At 46.4% G+C, this 22,381-nt stretch overlaps 1 protein-coding gene across 10 annotated transcripts; it reads right to left on the bottom strand.

Moving 5' to 3' along the window:
• Nucleotides 1-564: 564 nt before the first annotated feature.
• MIS18BP1 (MIS18 binding protein 1) lies at nt 565-21,722 on the bottom strand. 10 transcript variants are annotated; one of them, XR_014509749.1, is made up of 17 exons: nt 21,626-21,721; nt 19,564-20,339; nt 18,729-18,875; nt 17,425-17,882; nt 15,726-15,808; nt 14,923-15,053; nt 14,106-14,196; nt 13,422-13,579; nt 12,158-12,324; nt 8,267-8,363; nt 6,556-7,324; nt 6,138-6,230; nt 5,483-5,631; nt 4,647-4,792; nt 3,132-3,213; nt 2,283-2,352; nt 565-1,489 (listed from the first exon to the last, which is right to left on the bottom strand). XR_014509749.1 is itself a non-coding variant. In XM_083434384.1 (17 exons), the coding sequence occupies exons 2-17, from the start codon at nt 20,183-20,185 to the stop codon at nt 1,398-1,400; spliced, it is 3,426 nt and encodes a 1,141-aa protein (XP_083290510.1). In that variant the 5' UTR covers nt 20,186-20,339; nt 21,626-21,721; the 3' UTR covers nt 565-1,397. The 10 variants fall into 10 exon arrangements, 6 of the variants coding, with proteins under 6 accessions (XP_083290510.1, XP_083290511.1, XP_083290512.1 ...); XR_014509750.1 differs by having other exon boundaries at nt 18,750-18,875; XR_014509751.1 differs by having other exon boundaries at nt 17,425-17,879; nt 18,750-18,875.
• Nucleotides 21,723-22,381: the final 659 nt, after the last annotated feature.

Raw genomic sequence — 22,381 nt, 5'->3', positions numbered from 1 at the left:
AAGCTGACTATTGACACCAACAGTAAAAGTTTGCTTCCCATCTAAATAATAATAATAATAATAATAATAATAATAATTTTATTATTAAAACCCCACCCATCTGGCTGGGTTTCCCCAGCCGCTCTGGGTGGCTTCCAACTGAATATTAAAAAGCCTGCAGATAGAAAGAATCTGGTCCAGAAATAAAGGTAAAGGACCCCTGGACAGTTAAGTCCAGTCAAAGGCGACTATGGGATTGCGGCACTCATCTCGCTTTCAGAGAGCCAGCATTTGTTCACAGACAGCTTTCTAGGTCATGTGGCCAGCAGGACTAAACCACTTCTGGTGCAACGGAACACTGTGATGGAAACCAGAGCGCACGAAAGCGCTGTTTACCTTCCCGCCGCAGCGGTCCCCTTTTATCTATTTGCAGTCGTGCTTTCAAACTGCTAGAGTGGCGGGAGCTCACTCCGTTGTGGGGATTCAAACTGCCGACCTTCTGCAAGCCCAAGAGGCTCAGTGGTTTAGACCACAGTGCCACCTGTGGAAATACACCAAATAAATAAACTGACCCATGAGATGGTAAAAGCTTGCAGCTCCATTTGTAATTTTAAAAATAATTCAATTGAGTAAACAGTACTTTTAATATACCAGACATGATTCTACATTAAACCAAGTTACACGCAGCAACTTTGCATATGTAGAATGCCATTTCCCACTCCCATTTTTTTTCCAATTCTTTCAAAAATCTTCACTCCTCACAATGACTTCACATCTCTCATATGGCTTAAACTTGGAGAGTTAGGATGCGGCTCATGATTTTTATGAAAGGCACCCACTTCCCATCACCATTGGGTCTCCAATTAGAGAAGACAATGTCCTTTTACTTCCCAGAAAAGGCTGCTTGCGCATTTCATTCTTAAACTTTAAGCTGCCAATTAAGATCTGCAACAAACATGCTGCATACACACAGACAGTACAAAAGGTACACTCAACATTTCAAAAACACTTGAAAGCCACAGAGGAAACAGGTTTAGTACAAAAATATATAAGCGCTATTCTTTGCTCTGTAAAGGAAACGTAAGCATCCTTTTGATATTAAATGCCACGTTTGGAAGTTTATTGTACAGTAACTTTTAAAAACATTATTTTGCTCCTTAAAGCCAAATAGTTTCCTGCATCTGATGCCTCTTTGCATGATGCCCCTCCACCAGGAAAACAGAGCAGCAGCAGACATCTTTGCATTCTGAACACCTGAGCAGCACCTTAACACAGCTCCAGAAAGATGGAATGCAATACTCTAAAGCCTTTTCGTAAGTCATAAAAATAAAGGCTTGAGAAACACTTTTGGCTTTGTGAAGGTGACTTGAGACCTGTTAGCAAACTGCCCTTTGCAGATGCAGGCAGGCGGCTGCTGCCTACGTGGAAAAATACAAGTCCTCTTCTTCATCGGATAGCATCTCTTCATCCTCTTGGAAGAGCTGCCCTAGCCCAGCTGGAGCCAAGGTGTCTAGAGGAGGAGGAGAAAACCCAAGTTACCAGAAGGATCCCATTAGAGCAGGAGTGGCTAATCTATAGCATCCCTCCCCAGCTGCCCCTGATGACAGATCATAGCCTAAAACATCTGGAGGATCCAAGGTTAGCCACCCCTGTGTTAGAGGCAGGATGAGCTCCAACGAGATTCTGTTTCAAGGTGGAACCTTTCCGCCAGCTCATGAAGAGACTGACTGATATTGGACGGAGAAGAAGTTCCAGGCAGTGAAAGGAGAGACTACTCCAAATCAACTGACATGGAAGGTGCCTTTTCAAGGCTGTGAATCCACAAGAATAGGAGCCTCTAATTTTGCTGCAAGCGATATTCATATAAATGTATCCAAGGGCAAGTTACAGACTTCAGCATCTAAATGTGTTCTTTGCTTACAATTGGGAATTTACTTGGTCTAAGGCAATGCACTCAGAAATAGAGGACAGCAGCAGGAAATTGGTGCCTCGGTACAGTATTTAGGCACTAGCAGGTTCAGCGAGAGACTCGTAGGCCCTGCTTCCTGCCCCTTCTCTCAAATGGGAAAACCTTTCCACACGAAGCCAGTGCAAGTCCCTTCCTACAGCTGATAATGAAAACGGGAGAAGGGCCTTGCGATCCACAGAGCAGCATAATCCACTTCCCCCATCTGTCTGCCACGGGCTTCTCTGGTTGCTCCCTTAGGGCCAGCGCACAGATAGCCAAGGGCCCCCCAAACGCCAGACTCCTCTTTCTAGAGATCTGCCCCAAACAGCCCAGAGCAAGCAACAGTTATGCTCACCTTTGACATGCTCATCAAAGGCAAAGACGGTCGTTCTTCGAGAGTTGGGAGTGGTGAACACGGTCCCAGCCTGTGGAAACAGAGGAAACATTACTTCCTGTAGACTGAGGCTTCACAGAGAGGCTCGGAAACACCAGAGTGCTCAGAGCAGGGGCCAGCAAACTTTGTCAGCAGGGGGCCGGTCCACTGTCCCTCAGACCTTGTGGGGGGCCAGACTGTATATTTTTTTTGGAGGGGAATGAACAAATTCCTGTGCCCCACAAATAACCCAGAGATGCATTTTAAATAAAAGGACACATTCTACTCATGTAAAAACACGCTGATTCCCAGACCGTCCGCAGGCCAGATTTAGAGGGCGATTGGGCCAAATCCGGTCCCCGAGCCTTAGTTTGCCTACCCATGCCTCAGAGCAAGCAAGGGGCCCAAACGAGGTTTGGATTAAGTGACCATAAAGCCCGCAATAGGACAGAGCAGGGCATTTTCAGAGAGCTGAGCAGCCTTTGACATGTTCACTTCTTTTCTGTGCTTGTTATTGGAAAAAAATTGATGGAGCTTAAAGACAGGCAGTGGTGAGCTCTCCCCACACCAGGAGTTCGCCAGATCTGTCAAGCAAAACCACAATAGTGAACAGGGCGAAGGAGACTTCCATGGAGTTCCTTCTCTTTATCCCATTACTGTAATAAGGGAAGTGTTGACATCATATCAGTGTGACGGGCAATATATAAACGTAATCAGTACATAAAGTAAGACAGCAAGGGCGAGGGGCTTGCTCTGGTGAGTTTTGGGAATATTGCCTTTTCCTTTCGCTCTCAATGGAGCTTGGCGTGTTTTGCTCAAGTGGAATCGTACCTGTTTCTTCTTCACGTTGTGCCATGTGCGCTCCTTGCCTTTGATGTTCCTCTGCAGATGGAACACACGCTTTTCGTAGTTCCTAGAACACAAAACGATTTGTCCAGAGAGTTTCTAACCTGCCCTTCGCCACAAGATCTCAGGGCAGGATACAAAATAAACCCTAAAACAATAGCAACATAAATCAGCTTGCAAAAGAAAGTAGTGGGGGGCAGAAATCCAAAATACAGTGCGAATCTTTAGAAAGCGGGTTGCTTCAACACTGCCCTGCAAAGGACCGAACAAGCAAATGGCTTTTTACCCAGCACCCAAAGGAGAAAAGCACCAATGCTTCCAGAAGGACAGCTTTCTCCAAGACAGGATTCCACCAACACAGAGAACACCCTTTCCCACATCACCGCCTAGCAGACACCTCCCAGTGGTGGAACAGCAAGGAGCCCCATCCTCACCACCTCAAGGCAGGGCAGCCTGATGAAGGGAGTTGCTCCTTCAGTTATTTGGGTCCCAAGTCTCATAAGCCTTTATAGGTCAACACCAGCACCCTGAATTAAGCGCCAAAGCATATAGGCAGGCAATGTAAAAAGCTTTTTGGAATCCGTCTCACTGAGTTTTAATAACCACCCTAGAGTGCTTAGGCAGCTAGAATCTGCCCTAGTCTGGAGGGGTGATTAAGATCTGCCAGCTCCAGAAGGGAAAGCAAGCCGAAGAAGCAGCTGCAGGACAGCAAGTGTTCATTTTTGCTACTTAAGAGGAAGCCTGGCTAGAAAGAGAAGGCAGGGCCATGGGGGCAGCAGGGCTCTCTTGCTGCCTTAAGTCACTCCCCATCCCAAACCTGTCTTTGGGTTTAAAACTATGCGAGGGTTACGTTCTGGGGTTTCACACGCAAAGGCAAAATCACAGAATGGAAGACCCCAGTAACTGCCAAATGCCTTACCGGGCTCTGGGAAATTTGTGTAAGGTGTCTGGGAGACCTCACAAGATCCTCTCTCATCTTTCCTTGCATGGAAGAGGACCCAAAAGCTCTTTCTGCAGCAGGAAAACCCAGTGCAGAAAGATTTCAGAGCCCCCTGCCTTGCTTGATGGGCTGTGGGAAGGTTGTGTGAGACCTCAGGGAGCCCTTCCTATTGTTCCCTCTCCCCAAAGCTGCAATTGCGTAAGTAAACCGTGTGTAAGTTGTGGGTTTACTATGCTCCCGTCTAGCAGCCACTTCTTAAAACCCCTGGCTCACCATCCCATAAGCCCCTCACTCACTGCCAACAGCACTTTCCAGCACAGTGGAAATCTCTTGTTGCTTGCCTTTCCCCCACCCCCTGCCACACGCCCAGTTCAGTTCCAATTTATATGTCCATCTGGTCAAACTCTGCTATACGAGCGGCACATGCATGCTTGGACCCCTGGCTAGGAATCTTGAGGAAACTGGAATCTTGGAGCTGGGTGGGGGTGCTCTTCCAAGCTGGCCGTAGCAGGGAATTGCTTCACGCCCTTATCTTATGAGAAGCCCCCTGTAGTACACACCTGTCCAGGGATTCCAGCATGCCAGGGCTGATGTGCTCACACTGTGGGGTCTTCACCAACGGAAAGATGGCCGAAGAGGGTGTGATGGGGTGGCTGTCTTTCAACTGGAAGACATCTTCCTCTGGGACGGTACGAAACTGTGGTAACTACAGATCACATCTTTGTTACGGCCCCCCGTAAGACAAGGCCTGGCGGGCGCTGGAAGACTCTTCCTAACCCAACTCAGCTCCTCATTTGTCAGCTACTGTGCTCTCTACCGACCACAAGTGTTTGGGCGGTGGCTGACAGTTCAGCTCTGGGAGAAGAGGCTGGCATTACAACCTCACCTAAGCCATGCCGACAGCAATAGTGGCACGGGCAGACTGATGACCAGAGAACTACGGAAAGAGAGTCCAGACTGATGCTAAAACCCCAAGGGGACAAAGCAGGTACACCGTGGAGCGAGGGGAAAGGAGAGGAAGGGCTCAAAAGGCCCGAGGAAAAGAGGAACATGTCAGTGTGCTTCCTTTGATACCCAGAAGATACCTTGGGAGAATCTATAGCCTTTGCAGGACTCCACAAAACTTGGATTGATTTCAGAAGCCAACCAAAATTTGTAGTCATAATCAAAGCTGGCCTGGAGAGACAAGGTCTATCAAGACATCACACTGAGCTCTGGAGCATCTCTGAAGCCCAGCAGGAGCCCAGGGATGGACCCTTTCCCAGCTCCTGAGCATGGAAAGAGAGCAGGGAGCCTTCAACGTGATGAGGAGGTGGGCAGTAAATTTATGGACCTGCATAACAAATTGCACCCAGGAGCACTTTTTATTGCTTGGGATAAAAGGTGCAAAAGTTACCTTTGTGTTCCTGTTCTGAAAAGGGGTTGTAGCGAAGATGTCGTCGTGGTTGTCCTTCGGCATCTGTTCCAGGAAGTCCCGCATCTGCTGCTTTCTTTTCAGCGTTCCCACTTTTGCAACAACGGCCACTGGCTGCTTCGCCCCCTCCTCTGCCAACAAGGGCGACACACAAACAGAGCCGTTAGCTGGGCTGATGTATTGAGCTGGAGTTCTGCCCCTTGGCCCAGAATGTGGGTTTTGCATACCACTTTAAAGGCAGAATTCACAGACAGAACTCTCTCTCTCTTTCTCAACAGGTATAAACAGGCAAACACTCTGACCTACTGTCGTCACCCTGGCTCTTTTCTTCTCCTTACCCCTGCCCCTTCCTGATGTGTTTGGAGCGCACCTCCGTTCTCTCAAGGTCAGACTCAGAAATTAGTCCTTTCCCCCTTTAAGCCACTTCAGGTGCCCCTCCTACATCCCCACAAGAACAAGCAAGCGGGAGAGGGGAGCAGACAATTTCTGGCTCTTGCAGGGGGCTTCTGCTGGCCCTTGCATCTGCTCCCGGAGCCCGGAAGACAGGCACAAGGCCCGTCCTGTACCTCTTTCTTCCTTTCTCCGCTTGGTGGTCCTCTTTGGGGCCCGCTTGTGGCTTTCCTGCTCTTCCATGTACCTTTGCTGGCATTCTTCAACAGATCGTGTTCCCACAGCCGTTGACACAAGCAGCCAGAAGTCGCTCTTGTGTTTGGGCAAAGAAGCCAAAGCCCTGCAAAACACAGAAGACCCAGTGAAGCTCAAGCCCACCGTTGCTCTTTGACTCCTGTTTCAATTCCTAAAGGAGGCCTTGCAAGCCGACATCAGACAAGAAAGGAGAAAAGGTAGGAATTTCCAGGGAGAGGTGAGGATGGAGGGGCAGCGGGAGTGAAGTGAGCGCAGCACATGATGAGCACCGAGAGGATGAGTGCAGGAAGGTTTGGAAATTAGGGATCTGCAGGCTTCACTATTGTTGCACTGGAGGAGCAGCTGAAACTGGAACTGGGAGGAGCTCTGGGGGTGGGGGAGCTTCATTCTTACCAAACACCACCACTTACCTGTGTAGTTTCTGCAGTTCCTTTTCAGTCCAATCTTCATTAACATCTGGGAAAGAATCCCCACCCTTCCCTGACGGCTTCTTCCCAGGTGTCTTTCTGGGGAAAGCCAAGGACTTGGCAGTATTAGAAATTTCACGGTTGGCTCTTTGGGCCTTTAAGTTTTCCCTTTTCACTTGAAACTCTTTAACACTCGTTTCACTTTCGGACTCGGATTCAGGGCTGTACTTCCTGAACTTTGCAATCCTTCTGAGTGACCCCTGAGTACTGCTAGCCAAGTCTGGAGAAGTTGGCTCTTCCAACTTGTTTTGCTTCCCAGAAGGTTGAGCAACCCTCAACTTTCTGCTTTGAGAATGGGCTGGAGGAGACTCTGACCCTCTTGGCTCCGGCAGCTGCTTCCTCATCTCACTTTGCTGTCTGTTGGATGGCCCTCTTTTGACAGTGGGCTGGACCTTCCTCCGGATACACTGCATTTCTTCGCTAGATTCATCTTCGCTTGGCATGGAGCTTTCAGCTAAACATCTTTGGTAGCAATTTGCTTTCGCTCCCTGCGCTGGCACGTTTTGTTTCCTCCTGGGCTGGCTGCTTTTTCTGGAGGGCTTTTCATGCAGCTTTTTATAGTTCAGTGGCGTCAGGGTAACAACAGCCTTCTTCTTGCGAGCATCAGCGATCGTGGCTTCATAGTCGCTTTCTTCAGAGTCAGAAATAAAGCGCCAGGCATTTTGCTTCTTGGCAGGCTCAGTTTGTCTGGTGGTTTCAGGTCTTGTTCTTCCTAGGGAAAGCAAAACAAAACAAAGATTCTCAATAGACTCATAGAATCTCTGATTTGGAAATGGTCCTCAAATCTTAATCCAAACTCTTGCACAGTGAAGCTAAATGAGACACCCATCATGCAACAGAATTTCTCTCCACGAGCAAGACAGAAGTGCAATGGAGGCAACACTGATAAAGCTGAAACAGTAACAGGATGGATGGAAATCATTTTGTAAATAAAACTGGCAGTCCAACTGTCTTCCCATCAGCGAAGAACAGATCAAGAGCAGAATGCCTTGGCACATGCCCTGCGTTGGGAGATAAACAAAATGCTTTCAGGTCCAGCCCACCCATATCAACACTGCAATTAAAGGCAGATTGCGGAGATGTCACACAGGAGAGCACAAGAGCTCAGCCTCCTACAAGCAGCTTGAGGCAATCCAGATTTTACAAGGAAGACAAACACAAACACGCACACATAGAATCATAGAGTTGGAAGAGACCACAAGGGCCATCGAGTCCAACCCCCTGAAACACATTTCCCACCCCAAGCACTAGCCAATCTGGCCTGAGCAAAAAATCTTCCTAAATCTGGCCCTGAGCATGAGCAGAATTCATCCTCCAGCGACATTTTGCCAGGCTTGAAGCAACTCACTGTTGGCCTTCTGTGCCTCAAGGTCTTAGTAGACCCCAAGCATGGCATGAGTCAATGCTGTGATGCAGCAGCAAAAAAGGCTATTCTAAGCTTCATCTTCAGACGTCTAATGTCCTGGTCAAGGGAAGTCATAGCTCTATTTTGCCTTGCTCAGGCCACACCTGCGGTTCTGTGTCCAGTTGTGGGAGCCACAATTTAAGAAGGATGTTGACAAAGCTGGAGGTTTGTAAGCAGAGGTTCGATACTCTCAGGGTCCCTTCCAACTCTACAGTTCTATGATTCAAGGACAGGGTGCACTCTTCTTACCTTTTGCTTGGCTTGGAGGTGCTTCTTCACAATCCTCTCTGTTTTCCACGTGGGATGTGATGTTGTGCCTGACCGGACGCCGTGCACTGCTCACTGTCTTGAGAAACAAGGCAATGAACGTAAGCAAAGGGCGACATGAATCTTCAGACAAAGACTCCGCATGCAACAGATGCTTTATCTGGGTTAGGTTAGGAAGGCATTAAGGCTGCCTTCCATGAACAGCTAGTTACACAATTACAAACGCTTTAATCAGGGGAAGTCACATGTGCAAGACTGAATATTATTATTATTATTATTAATAATAATAATTATTATTATTATTTATATCCCGCCCTCCCCAGCCGAAACCGGGCTCAGGGCGGCTAACAACAAACAATAAAACAGTACAAAAGTACTGCACAAACAACACTCTAAAACAATTCATTATAAAATTAATTAATTCAAGCCACTGGCAACCATTGGGCCAGAGCTCTGCGAAGATTGCCGGGGGAGGGAGTCAGGCTGTGCCCTGGCCAAAGGCCTGGTGCAACAGCTCTGTCTTGCAGGCCCTGCGGAAAGATGTCAAGTCCCGCAGGGCCCTGGTCTCTTGTGACAGAACGTTCCACCAGGTTGGAGCCGCAGCCGAAAAAGCCCTTGCTCTAGTTGAGGCTAGCCTAACTTCTCTGTGGCCTGGGACCTTCAAGATGTTTTTATTTGAAGACCGTACATATACAAGACCTTACATATACAGCCAGAATCCCACTACGAATATATATTCTTTGCGGGTGCCCATAGAGCTGTAGGATCTCAAACTGACCTTGGGAGCCAGTCAAAGTTTGTGGTCATTACCAAACTTATTTTGAAGCAAGAGGATCTTATCTCATTTTTAATATAGTTCTTCATGTTACAAAAGAGAAATACATACATAAGTATATCAGAAGGTGTTACTACCACCCTGAGATCTACGGCTATAGGGTGGAATACAAATAATAATAATAATAATAATAATAATAATAATAATAATAATAAATAAACTACCAAAAACTATCTCCTTTACAGAGACAAACATAACCCAGGCCCCACATTGCAAGGTACAATACAAATGTGACAATACAATTTATATAAACATAATAAGCTGTCAAAAGCAGCATCTCATCCATTGCCCTGAGCTTCAGAGATCTCTGAAACCCTGTCTGAGGTCAGGGATGAATCCTGACAAGCCTTTGGAGAATGCAAGATCAGGCAGATCTGCTCCCCCAGTGGATTTGTGTCGTGCACTAAAGGGCCCTTGCACCACCACCAAACCCAGACACTGTCAACCTCCCAGCATTTTATTTGTGAAAGTCTTTCTGGGTCATAAACTATCAGGTTAAAATACTAAAAAGCATTAGAAGTAGTAGAAAAGTTGAGCACAGAGAGGTAATTTTAATCTGTTTTAATATCTGAACTCTTGTATGTTTTAAAGCAGGGTTGTAATTTTTTCTTGATTTTGCTGTTTTATCTTTTGTAAACCACTCTGAGACTTTTTAAAACCAAGCAGTGTATGCAATGACTGCGGCACAGATGTTACTAGCCCAGAGATGGGAAGAAGACTAAGTCCCTACCAGAGAAGAATGGCAAACTAAGCTGTTGGACTCTGCTGTGATGGCAAAACTGACCGGAAGGCTCAGGAACCAAGAAGAAGAAAACTTCAAGAAAGATTGGGGGGAAATTAAAATTTATTTAGGAGACCACTGTAAGCAGACGAAAACACAAGTAGGATTATAATTACCCTTGTAATGTAACAAATATTATGGACAATATGGAGAGATATAAAATATGGATGAAGTAATATGCAGTTGAAAATGTTGACAATAGGACCCATGGAAGGGATGGTGGGAAGATTGGAGAGATTCAGAGAAATCTCTAAGCATGGATATATATTTGGTATTGTTATAACTTTAACGCTTGTAAAATCAAACAAAAATTATTATTTTAAAAAACAAGCAGCGTATGAAGTTTTATGAAATAATAATAAAAGACAAGCTAGGAAATTCCATTCTATGGTCTTTTAAATGTGTTTGTGGGAGGGGGCTTATTGGTTTCTTTTTATTATGTTCAGTGGTACCTCGGGTTACAGACGCTTCAGGTTACAGATGCTTCAGGTTACAGACTTTGCTAACCCAGCAATAGTGCTTCAGGTTAAGAACTTTGCTTCAGGATGAGAACAGAAATCACGCGGTGGCAGTGGGAGGCCCCATTAGCTAAAGTGTGGTACCTCAGGTTAAGAACAGTTTCAGGTTAAGAACAGACCTCTGGAACAAATTAAGTTCTTAACCCGAGGTACCACTGTATCATCTGTCTCCTGAGAAATCTCTATGTGGGACAAGAAGCTACAGTTAGAACTGGATATGGAACAACTGACTGGTTCAAAATTGGGAAAGGAGTACGACAAGGCTGTATTTTGTCTCCCTGCTTATTTAACTTATATGCAGAATTCATCATGCGAAAGGCTGGGCTGGATGAATCCCTAGCCGGAATTAAGATTGCTGGAAGAAATATCAACAACCTCAGATATGCAGATGACACAACCTTGATGGCAGAAAGTGAGGAGGAATTAAAAAACCTTTTATTGAGGGTGAAAGAGGAGAGCACAAAATATGGTCTGAAGCTCAACATCAAAAAAACGAAGATCATGGCCACTGGTCCTATCACCTCCTGGCAAATAGAAGGGGAGGAAATGGAAGCAGTGAGAGATTTTACTTTCTTGGGTTCCATGATCACTGCAGATGGTGACAGCAGCCACGAAATTAAGAGACGCCTGCTTCTAGGGAGGAAAGCAATGGCAAACCTAGATAGCATTCTAAAAAGTAGAGACATCACCTTGCCAACAAAGGTCCGTATAGTAAAAGCTATGGTTTTCCCAGTAGTGATGTATGGAAGTGAGAGCTGGACCATAAAGAAGGCTGATCGCCGAAGAATTGACGCTTTTGAATTATGGTGCTGGAGGAGACTCTTGAGAGTCCCATGGACTGCAAGAAGGTCAAACGCATCCATTCTGAAGGAAATCAGCCCTGAGTGCTCACTGGAAGGACAGATCGTGAAGCTGAGGCTCCAATACTTTGGCCACCTCATGAGAAGAGAAGACTCACTGGAAAAGACCCTGATGTTGGGAAAGATGGAGGGCACAAGGAGAAGGGGACGACAGAGGACGAGATGGTTAGACAGTGTTCTCGAAGCTACAAACATGAATCTGACCAAACTGCGGGTGGCAGTGGAAGACAGGAGTGCCTGGCGTGCTCTGGTCCATGGGGTCACGAAGAGTCGGACACGACTGAACGACTAAACAACCACCACTGTATTTTGTGTTCTCGTATTTTCACGCTGTGACCCATCCTGCACTATTCGGACAAAGGGTGGTAAAAGGTAAAGGGGCCCCTGACCATTAGGTCCAGTCGTGACCAACTCTGGGGTTGCAGCGCTCATCTCGCTTTATTGGCTGAGGGAGCCGGCGTACAGCTTCCAGGTCATGTGGCCAGCAGGACTAAGCCGCTTCTGGCGAACCAGAGCAGCACACGGAAACGCCATTTACCTTCCTTCCGGAGCGGTACCTATTTATCTACTTGCACTTGACGTGCTTTTGAACTGCTAGGTTGGCAGAAGCAGGGACCAAGCAACGGGAGCTCACCCCGTCGCGGGGATTTGAACCGCCAACCTTCTGATCAGCAAGTCCTAGGCTCTGTGGTTTAACCCACGGCGCCAGCCACGTCCCTGCACAAAGGGTGGTACACAAATGTAATTAATAATAATCCAAAGCTTATCGCTCTCCATCTGCCGAGAGTCCAGAAGCCACAGAATTACCCTACTGCATGAAAATTGTTAGTCTCCAGTCATTCCAGAACAGGGTTAACTGTGAGGAGAGTGGAATCTTACAGGAGTCAAATAGTTGGTGCCTGTTTTGGTCACAGTGACATTCAGCGCCTGATCGACAAGCATCCGTTCCCCACACCAGAACTGCATAGGTGGCTTAACCTGCCGGCCGCTGCGGGTGCAACTTCTGTCAGTTCTGCCGTTCTGCAGAGATGTTTGTGGCTGCGCACCTGTCAAGACACAAAAAGGCTCCCTTCAACAACAGCTTTCTTCCCTTGAGTCGGTGGAGCTGCAGAACTGGATCGAGCTCCAAATCGACCCCCCTGTTTGCTTAAGGCAGCTTCTGTGTCAAGCAGCTGACTCAGTCAGCACCTGTGGGGAAAGCAAAGAAGCTACCCTGGGCTTATTTAGAAAGGGTAATATAAAAAGAGGGTTTTCTGCACTTTTAGCAACCACCATCTGTGCGTTCTGCTTGGCTTAAGAAGCGCTCTCCCGGGCATTTCTCTCTCCTTCAAAGACCCATGGAATGTACACGCCTGACCAGGGGCAACCTCCTTCAAATAACAACTCCATAGCCAGTTATGTCAATAGGCAAAGATGCCCTATGGAACAGTCAAATGGTTGCATGTCTCCTATCCCTTAGTGGGCCCTGGGACAACAATCCAGCAAGAAAGAAGGCAGAGACTGAAGGAAGGTGTCAGGGAACTGCCATCAGTGCCAGAGGGAGAGAGCAAGATCCAGAGGGATTCCAGAGAGTGTCCCGGGATTGGGAGAGGCAGCCCATCTTCTGGGGAAGAGAATCAGCGTAGCACCAGTGGAGAAGGGGGGCAGATGGGGGAAGCGGTGAGGCGGTCCCATGACTCCTTGCCGGGGACCAGCGGGGAGAGTAGGGGTCCTCCGCTGCCTACGCCCTCCTTACGCAGAAGGCTTTCGCGCAGAGAGAGTAGGAGACTAGGCGTCAAAGAGCTTCTTTGCTGGAAGAAGTTTAAGAAACGCCCACTGACGGATTCTGCCAGCGATTGAGACAGCCACGGGTGAGTGGCTGTCCGGACAGAAAAGGTTCACTCAGGCAACCCAGCCAGGTGTTTGCACCGGCTTACGCACGAGCAACCCCTAGAACCATTACAGCAGGCCATCCCTGAGCCAAGCCACAGGCGGAGGCCTCCGTTTTTAGATAACCAAGTATTAAGGGTGGGGGGGGGGGGGATGGGACCCGGCTATGATAATACATGCTGGAAAACAAGTGAATACTATTATTGATCCATCAATCAATAAAACTATTGGGCTTTTAATGTCACCTGAGGCCTAACAAAAGAATAACACCTACCGAGCTTGTTATTACTTTGCAGTGTTGCCACGTAAGTGGTGTTTTTCGTTCTAGATTTTCTCCCAACTTTTCTGGGCATGTCTTCTAAGCCCTCCATCTCCACAGGGTCCTCCCTTTCATTGCTATCCATGCTTGCAGCGAAGGCTCTCTGTTCTTTCCTAGCATTGAGAGGTTTTGTTGAAAAGAAGGATTAATTCACTGAATCTCTTAAGAAGGTCCTTTCGTGGATACAAAACCTCTATGAAACATTAAAAAAACCACTGGCGTCGTCAATTAACCTGCAGCAGCTACTTTCTGAAGCCGTTTGCCTCAGGCCTTAAAGCAGCAGACTTGGCTGCCCACAAAACCCCCAGAGCTTGTTGTTCCCCTTTTGCACAGAGCAAAGACACAACCCCCACCCTACCTCAAACCCATGGAAGAGTCCTAGGCAACTGGCAGCAGAATCACTCTGTAAAGAAACTGGATCAAGGAAAAGGGATTGAATAGGTTGTCGGAAGCCACATGCAAAATAAGTATTGGCAGAGCATCTGCTGTGCCAATGACATCCCCAGGCAGGGCCCTTTCTTGAAACCCAGGAGAGGCACAGCCAGCCAGCAGACACAACACTGAGCTAGATAAACCAGGGGTCTGACTTGGAACAAAGCAGCTTTCTATGGCACAAATATTATTTTCAGTGGCATTTACCTCCTCAGAAAACGAAGAAGATCCTCAACATACATTTTCCAGTTTTGTGGAATTCCAGATTCAAACCTCTTTATGAATTTAGCTGGCATTCCTGTTTGAGGCAAGGTATTACAATGTATTAGAGTAAAAAGAAAACCTTATGTGTCAGTTGTCAGAAACATTTGGCAGACCCAAACACAAATGGCATTCCATTTTCTAAAGTGCCTCAAGAAAATCCTTAAAATTTAAAGCATCCAGTTCTGTAGATGCACATGTGCAGAAACACGTAAAGGTCAGCAAAGAACACAAGTTAAATGTGATGAGCATGAAGGTCTGGGCAGATTCTTATAAACTAGAATTTATAAGAGTTCTTAATTTTCCACACACCCAGTTTTGAGAGTGGAGTAAGTTTAAGCTGTTGTGAAACTCAGATTAGTATTTTGTGGTACAGCACCATTAGAGGGGTGTACCTTTCCATGTAATTGGCTTATGCACACCACATGAGGTCCCTTGTGGCCCAGGACAAGAGGGGAATTGGCATTCTGCTGACTTCCCACCAGTGTAACAGCCCAGCTCCTACCACCCTCAAGGGAGGAAGGTAAAGTCACATTGTGTGTCACCCAAGACCTGAAAGCCTGGCAGACTGCAGCAATCTGGCAGATTTGGCATCAAAATAGGCCAGCTGAACCCCTGGCAGCAGAGATTGGAGGTCCAGTCCACATGCTGAAGAAAGCTCAGCATCCCTGGAGAGAACAGAGGGTGAAGTCCCCCCCCCCCCACTGAGGAAGCCTATATGAATCCCAGCCTGTCCTCTTCTTTCTCAGTCAAGTTATCATACCTTCTTTCTTCATGGTGCTTGCGTCAACGCACCCTTCTAACTTGTAGACGTTTCCAGATGAAGTTCTAACTTTGTTGGGCGCCATTCGTTCCACAATGGCATTGCTATGCCAGTTAACGCCGTTCATATCCCTGAAACCAAAGGGAGAGGACATAACAAACAAGTGCTCCGTGGTTAGCTAACGGAGAACCTAAGGGAAAAATGAAAAGCACCCCAAGTCACAAAAGTGAATCAAGGCCTTCATTAGCTACTGGGCTTTTTATATAATTGGCATGCAAGACTGTAGGCAGAATTCAGGGTAGATAGACTGGGAAGCCAGAGTTGGTAAATTCTAGTGAACAGATGTACAGGAGAGAGATACGTATATAACCATATTCTCTTAGAAGGGAATTCAGCTTGTATCCAAGGCCAGTCTGCAATGCTGCAATAATTCTGTCTGGATTATTTTCCCTTTGCTTCAAGGTTGCTAAGCTCATATGGTTTATTCCGTTTTTGAGGACAGGGGCCAAGTCATCTCTCTCCAAAAGGGCCCCCTAGATGTCAAACCATCCAGAAGTAGAAAGAGGTACTCCCAGCCACTGAGCCTTCAGAGCCAATGCTTCATCTAGCAGGACCCCCCTTCCCATCTGCAGCCAGGACTCAGCTGCTGGCTCTGACATTACAGACAAAAGCAGCAGCCACTCACACCCTCTACCTTCTTCCTATTACTAGTCCTTGGGGCCGCCCAATGCAATCGAGAAGCAGATTCTAGCGCTACACAAACAAAATACATCTGAACATAGCTGAGAACTGAAGTTGCTTGCCTCCGTTTTCCTTCCAGGCACACAGCGGTATTGTTATTGATCACCTTGATTCTCCATCCACTGAGGCAGACCATCTGTTGTTCCTTTACAAAGTTAGGGAAACCGTTAAGGGCCACAATTATTTCTACAGAGATCGATAAACCAAAAGCTGGAATTTAAGCACACCATTGTGAAAACAGTAGCGGCCTAGTCACATGCTCCCTTCATGCCCTGGTATTTAAATACGACATCGGCATTTCAGTGCCAACAAGGCTTGGCCTCAGATGCAAAGGACTGTATCCAGCGCCGAGGGCCTTCTGGCGGTTCCCTCATTGCGAGAAGTAAGGTTACAGGGAACCAGGCAGAGGGCCTTCTCGGTAGTGGCGCCTGTCCTGTGGAACGCCCTCCCAGCAGATGTCAAAGCAATAAACAACTATTTTATACTTTTAAAAGACAACTGAAGGCAGCCCGCTTTAGGGAAGTTTTTAATGTCTGATGCTGTACTGCTTTTAATATTCAGTTGGAAGCCGCCCAGAGTGGCTGGGGAAACCCAGCCAGATGGGCGGGGTATAAATAATAAAATTATCATCATCATCCCATGTTAGCTCAAAGACCTCCACTTGCGCAAGGGAACTTCTTCTGCCTTCCTTGTTCAGGGGTTGCCCCAGCCCTCCAGAGCAAAAAGAGGGGCACAGGAAGAGGCGAGCGAGGGAAAGTTCCACTGCACAAGCAAAAGTTATTACCCTAATGGGATGACTTCATTGATTATAACCCTCTGGCTTTGTAGCGTCAAGCGTGCGCAGTTTGGGCCAGTATGTCGCATTTAGAGGCCAGAGTGCATGAGCACCTGCATCATCCTACATCTCATGTGCATGCAAAAGTGTCTGGCTTCTGGTACTAGAATGAACTTGGGAGCAGCAGCCTTCACCCGTGAGCTCCCTTGATAAAAGTAGCACTGAAATGAACAGGGAATCTATTACTGTACAGTAAGCCTGCAAAATACGCAGAGGTTACATCCCAGGGGCCACTGCTAAAGTAAAAATCGCATGTAGTCTAAACCCACTGGGTTTACTGGAGGCTGAGACTGCCAGAGTCATTTTTCCTCGAAACCCACCCCCTTCCCATCCCTTTTAATGAGTTTTTTTTATTGCCACACACAAAAAGCTGAATGTCCACAAGTTAAATACATGTAAGTTGTGGGCTTCCTGTATTACAGAAATTTATAAATCATCACTGAACAAGTCATTCACAGAAAAACAGATCTATTCAAAATAAATTTCCCAGAGATTCACCAATGCCCTTTTAGAATGTGGCTCTTTGGGGGATTTTTTTGAGTTGGGTTATTGTTTTTGGTTTGATTTTATATATTGTGGTCTTGATTGTGAACCGCCCTGAGACCTCTGGGTATAGGGGGATGTATTATTGAATAAATAAATAAATAAATAATAATAAAATTATGCTACTTCTTGTTTATCAATTTCGCAACATTTAAATGTGAAAGTGTCTACAGAGCTATAGTTTCATTTTATAGAAAACATTATGCATTTCATGTACACTCAATTTGGCAGCTTTGCTGTCATCACTGATTAACCATGCACATAATCTAAATTAAGCAGGGTGCTTACTGAGCCATTCAGACCTCCCCCTTCTCTTTAAGAGCACCTGAACTGAAACCACCACCAAAAATGCTTTTGATTGTGAATAAGAGACAGCCTCCTACCTCCTCGTTTGTGTCATCACTGCTTGAATTTGCCCCCACTTGTTTTTGCTTCCTTGGTATTTGGACTTTTGGAGTAGCAAAAATAATATCGCACAGACGTTGGGGAGGCGTCTGAGGCCCAGCCTTCAACTCCTGCTGCCCTCTTGGGGCAGGTTTCTGATTGGACTGATGTGATGTTCTTCCTTCTTCAGGAAGTCTTCCAGGTTCCATTTCTTCCAAGGTTTCCCCAGGCTTAACAAGATCAAAGCTCATGTCTATAACATTCACTCCCATGCTAAAAGTTTCATTGTCCAATTCAACCGGTTCCACAATAAATTCATCATCCTCACTGGCAGGAGTGTTTAGACAATCTTCATTAAGATTATTTAGTTTTTTGGGTGAACTGGATACAGTTAAAGGTTGCTTCACTGCTGGTGAAGGAGGGACATTTTGCTTGGCTTGGTAAGATGAAGCATCTACTACACAGAACACAAGAACAACTCTACTGTTATCTGACATTTCAGTGCTCATTAGCACATTCACACAGCCACAATTTTGTCTGCTATTCGTTATGCTATTTGCTTTAATCAGTACAAGTCTCTCTCCAAATGGACCACACTGTAGGCATATACAGGCTTCTCTTGAACATCTCATCATAAAAGGGCTAAAACCTGCTGGTAGAGGACACACTTTACAAATTCCAGATTCAATCCCCGGCACCTCAAGGAATTTACTACTTAAACTTTTAAAAAATCCAACCTCTTGGCATTCAGAGCTCCAGCAGCTTCCAACAATATATTTTTATACTTTTTATAAAAAGTACACAATAAAAATAGTAACATTATCTTCCCCACGTAAAACTAGAAAACACCCCTCTATTCCATCAGAATTAGGGGCTGTGGAGGTGTCAAGACAGGTGAATGGAACCAGTGATGGAATTAAAGCACGACGCCAACCACTTGGCATTTCGTTATTTGTGACGTCAGCTGGCTTAGATAACTGTCAACCCTTTTGCTCCACCAATGAGTCATGCAATCAGGTTAGGAAGCTTTGATTATTGCCATTTTAAATATCAGAGACCTTAAAGAACTGCCAAATTATATTCGAGTGCTGACTACATGGTACCTTTTGAAGCTTGATGGGAGGATAACTAGAGCAATCTTTCATTGTAATGCTTCACAAACTGAATCTTAAAGGCATCAAAGAATGACTCTGGTCAGTAATTTTCATGCAACTGCAAAGTGCTTCCTTCCTTCAGTGTACCCCAGATGTTTCTGTTGCAGACTGAAAGAGTGAGCATCCCCAGGACAAACATACAGCCTGACGTGATTTCTGTGGAGAAGTACCTTTTTCCAGTGGTTTCTGCTGCAGCTTCTGCTTTACACGTGAGAAAAATTTGTGAGGGGATTCCAAAACTGGAGGGCTCATTACTGCAGAACAAACATTTTTGTTCTTTGCAATATGGCTGGGCACTGAAATGGGAAAGACAAGAGAAGGATTTTAGCAAAGGTATATCAGTAGCCTCTGGATTATGTGTTAGAAATAATGTGCCTTCCACAAGGCTCTCTATTTAAATTTGTACAACAACATATAACCTCAAGCAGTGGGAAACTACTCTCACTGAGGAAACTCAGATACGTTTTGGAGGGATCCCAGAGCTACTTAGAACCTAGCTGAAAAACACTGCTTTACAACTTCTATTTATTTTGAGTTAGCTGACCAAGCTACTCCCCCCAGCACCCACAGAGAAAAGTCAGTTGTACTGTTGGCAAGCTGTCTTTGCTTGAATAGTTGCCCACAGCCTCCATAGGTGCCTTAAACGAAGTCAGACTTTCTGCCACTGAGCTACAGCCCTTCCCCAAGGGCAGACCTTTCTGCAGAGTTGGTGGTGGGAGATAAAATTATTCAAGCCTGTGTTACAGCAGATGATTGCATGCACAACAGGACTGTGACTGGCGTGAAGAACATAATGAGCAAGAAGCATAGTACAGTAGGGGGAAAGGAGCCAAAGGTTAAAGGTAACAAACAAAATGGAAACAGGAGGTTTGCTAGGAGCCCATTGGTGAGAGGTGAAGGCTCATGTTTGCAACTACACCCCAAACATCTAAACATGAAGCTTCTGTTAAGCAGCATTTTCTAAGAAGAAATGATAAAGCAAACCTTGTTCTTCCCTGGCCTTTCCAAGGGGCTCCTCAGCCAGCCTCTCCTTTGGCTTATCATCTTCAGCCGTGGATTTTTTGCCTTGTCTTCCCAAAGGGGCAAGATGCCTTTCAGGAGTGAGGATATAATCTGTGGTAATGTCTACTTTTAACAATTTCTTTTCTTCTGACAACTTCTGCTGTTTTGCAAGAGCTGCCCTGGTCTTCATTCTTGCGAAGACTTTTGCTGGAGACTCCAGGGATAATTGCCCGCAAGCTTTACGTTTTAGGGCCGCATTCCCTGTTGGTGGCACAGCTTCCGGTTTCGGACAAGAGGCAAGCGGATTCAGTTCTCCTTCAGAAACCGGCTTTATCTCGCTGAGGTCAAGCAATTCTTTAGCATGAGTACCACCAGCTATTAAAGTGGACTGGAAAACGTTCCCTCTTTTGCCACCTTTCTCCAAGCAAAGGTTTTGGCCAGCAGGGACCCCTGAAGGCCAAGTAGCTTTCTTCATTGCTGAAGCAGGAACGCAACCTGCTTGAAATTTCCCAAAATCCTTTAACGGCGTACCTCCAGGGATGTTGCTTAGGAGAACACCTTTCAAAGACATTTCTCTTCTTCTAGGAGAAGGAAGCGGGGACATGGCTGTACCTTTAAAAGATCAAGGGATTCCAATCATCTCAATAAAACAGGTATTGCGTCAAAAGTAAATTCATTAAGGCCTGTTTATGTAGGTGTCTTTTTTAATGACGTAAAAAAGAGGATTTGAGTGTGTCTACTTTTTCTTCGCATCCTACCTGCAAAAGAACCATAATTGTTTTTGTTTTTATTGATGGTCACACAAGAAAGAGTAACATTGTTTCTGCCATAGCTATCAGGCAAAATGAGCAAGGTGACAATGAAAAACCAACGGCTACTGTCCGTTATATTTCAATATATCAGGCAATTGTTTTAAAGTCCCTCACATTCAGTGCAAAGAAATTGTATCAAAATTTGTAGGCTACACCGAACATTGCACACTTGTTTTGGTCCTAATGAAAATGACTGTCCCATCATAACAGGCTGTTTCCCCCTCAGTATGTCCACTATCAAAGTGCTTCTGAATGCAGCACCAAGAGAATCAAGTCTTTGTCTTATGACAGTCTTTAAAATAATCTTTCCCCCATTTAAAATAATAATAATTCCAGTAGCACCTTAAAGACCAACAAAGTACGTATAAGCTTTCTAGGTATGAGCTTTCGTGTGCATACACACTTCTTCAGATACTCCTGAAGCAGAGGTAGCTACAACCTTGCTGGCCCTAGTAGGACCACCTTGGCCTGTTAGCCCTGGTGATCAATTGATGTCTACTGACTGGGTTTTTGTTCCCCCCCCCTCCCCAAAACGATCCCTGAATTTTTGAATCTGATTGATATTGATGCTGCATTTTATGCTGTTTTTAAGTCGCATTGTAACCAATGTTTTATATTTGCTGTTAGCAGCCCTGAGCCCGGTTTTTAAACCAGGAAAGGCGGGGTATAAATAAAAAATTTTTATTACAGTGGTACCTCGGGTTAAGTACTTAATTCGTTCTGGAGGTTCGTTCTTAACCTGAAACTGTTCTTAACCTGAAGCACCACTTTAGCTAATGGGGCCTCCTGCTGCTGCTGTGTGATTTCTGTTCTTATCGTGAAGCAAAGTTCTTAACCCGAAGTACTATTTCTGGGTTAGTGGAGTCTGTAACCTGAAGTGTATGTAACCCGAGGCACCACTATATCTATTATTATTATAACTGTTGATGATTGCTGAGGATGACAGTTGGTTCCACGGGGAAGGAACCAATAATAATAATAATAATAATGTAATAATAGTAATGATGATGTTATTATTATTTATACCCCGCCTAACTTCTGGGGGACCAAGAGGCCTGCCAGTTTTCTTTCATTCCCCCCTCCATTCCTTCCTTCCCCCTCTTCCCTCCGCGGCCTTCGGCTCGGGAGCAGCTCGGCGGGACTCGAAGGGTCTACTCTGAGGAGGAGCTGGGCTTCCCTCAGGCCGCCTTGGCCCTCCCGCCCCTGAGGTGGCGCCTAGGGCCCCTACTCACCCCCCGACCCAGCGGCCCCGACTCGCGCCGCGTCTCCCCTCAGCCGACGACCGTTGCTCGCGGCCAGCTTCGAATCCGGCGCCCACGACGCCGATTGGCTCCCCGGGCGCGAGGCGGCGGAAGCGGAAGCCCCTGGTCGCCGAGGGGAGGCGCGTATTGCCTTTCTGGGAGGTGCTGAAGCTCTCTGGCTCTCCCCCCGTGGAACGTTGGGGTGGTTCAGGCGGAGAGGCGGCCTGGGAGCGACCTGTCCTCCCCGCGCGTTGCTGGGCGATGGTCCCGCCCGGAGGCAAGGAGCGCCTCGCCTGCTCGCATTGGAGACGAGCCAGCTGGATCGAGCCCAGGGGGGGCGCTGCCAGGGCAGCATCCTGCTCCCCCGGCCAGGGGCCTTGAGAAGCATCGCTGTCTCTGGTGGTGGAGGCAGAGCAGAGCCAGCATGTCTGGGACCCACCCTAGCCCTCTCCTCCGTGAATTCGCCCAAGCCTCATATATATATATATATATATATACACACACAGTGTGTGTGTGTGTGTGTGTGTGTGTATATATATATATATATATATACACACACACACACATGCATATATATGTGTGTGTGTGTGTGTTTATATATACACACACACACACGTTTTTATTAGCAAGTATGTGTGTGTATATATATATATATATATATATGCAGGTTTTGGTGTCCTCGGGTGTCTTCCCGTGTAAAAGTTGGGGTGTCTAGGCGACGTTTCGACGAGGTCTCACTCGTCATCT

This window comes from Podarcis tiliguerta (assembly GCF_965153285.1).
Source record: "Podarcis tiliguerta genome assembly, chromosome: 1".
NCBI classification, from domain to species: Eukaryota; Metazoa; Chordata; class Lepidosauria; order Squamata; family Lacertidae; genus Podarcis; species Podarcis tiliguerta.
Note: the sequence above shows the minus strand (reverse complement) of the source record. Positions and strands in the feature narration are given on the sequence as shown.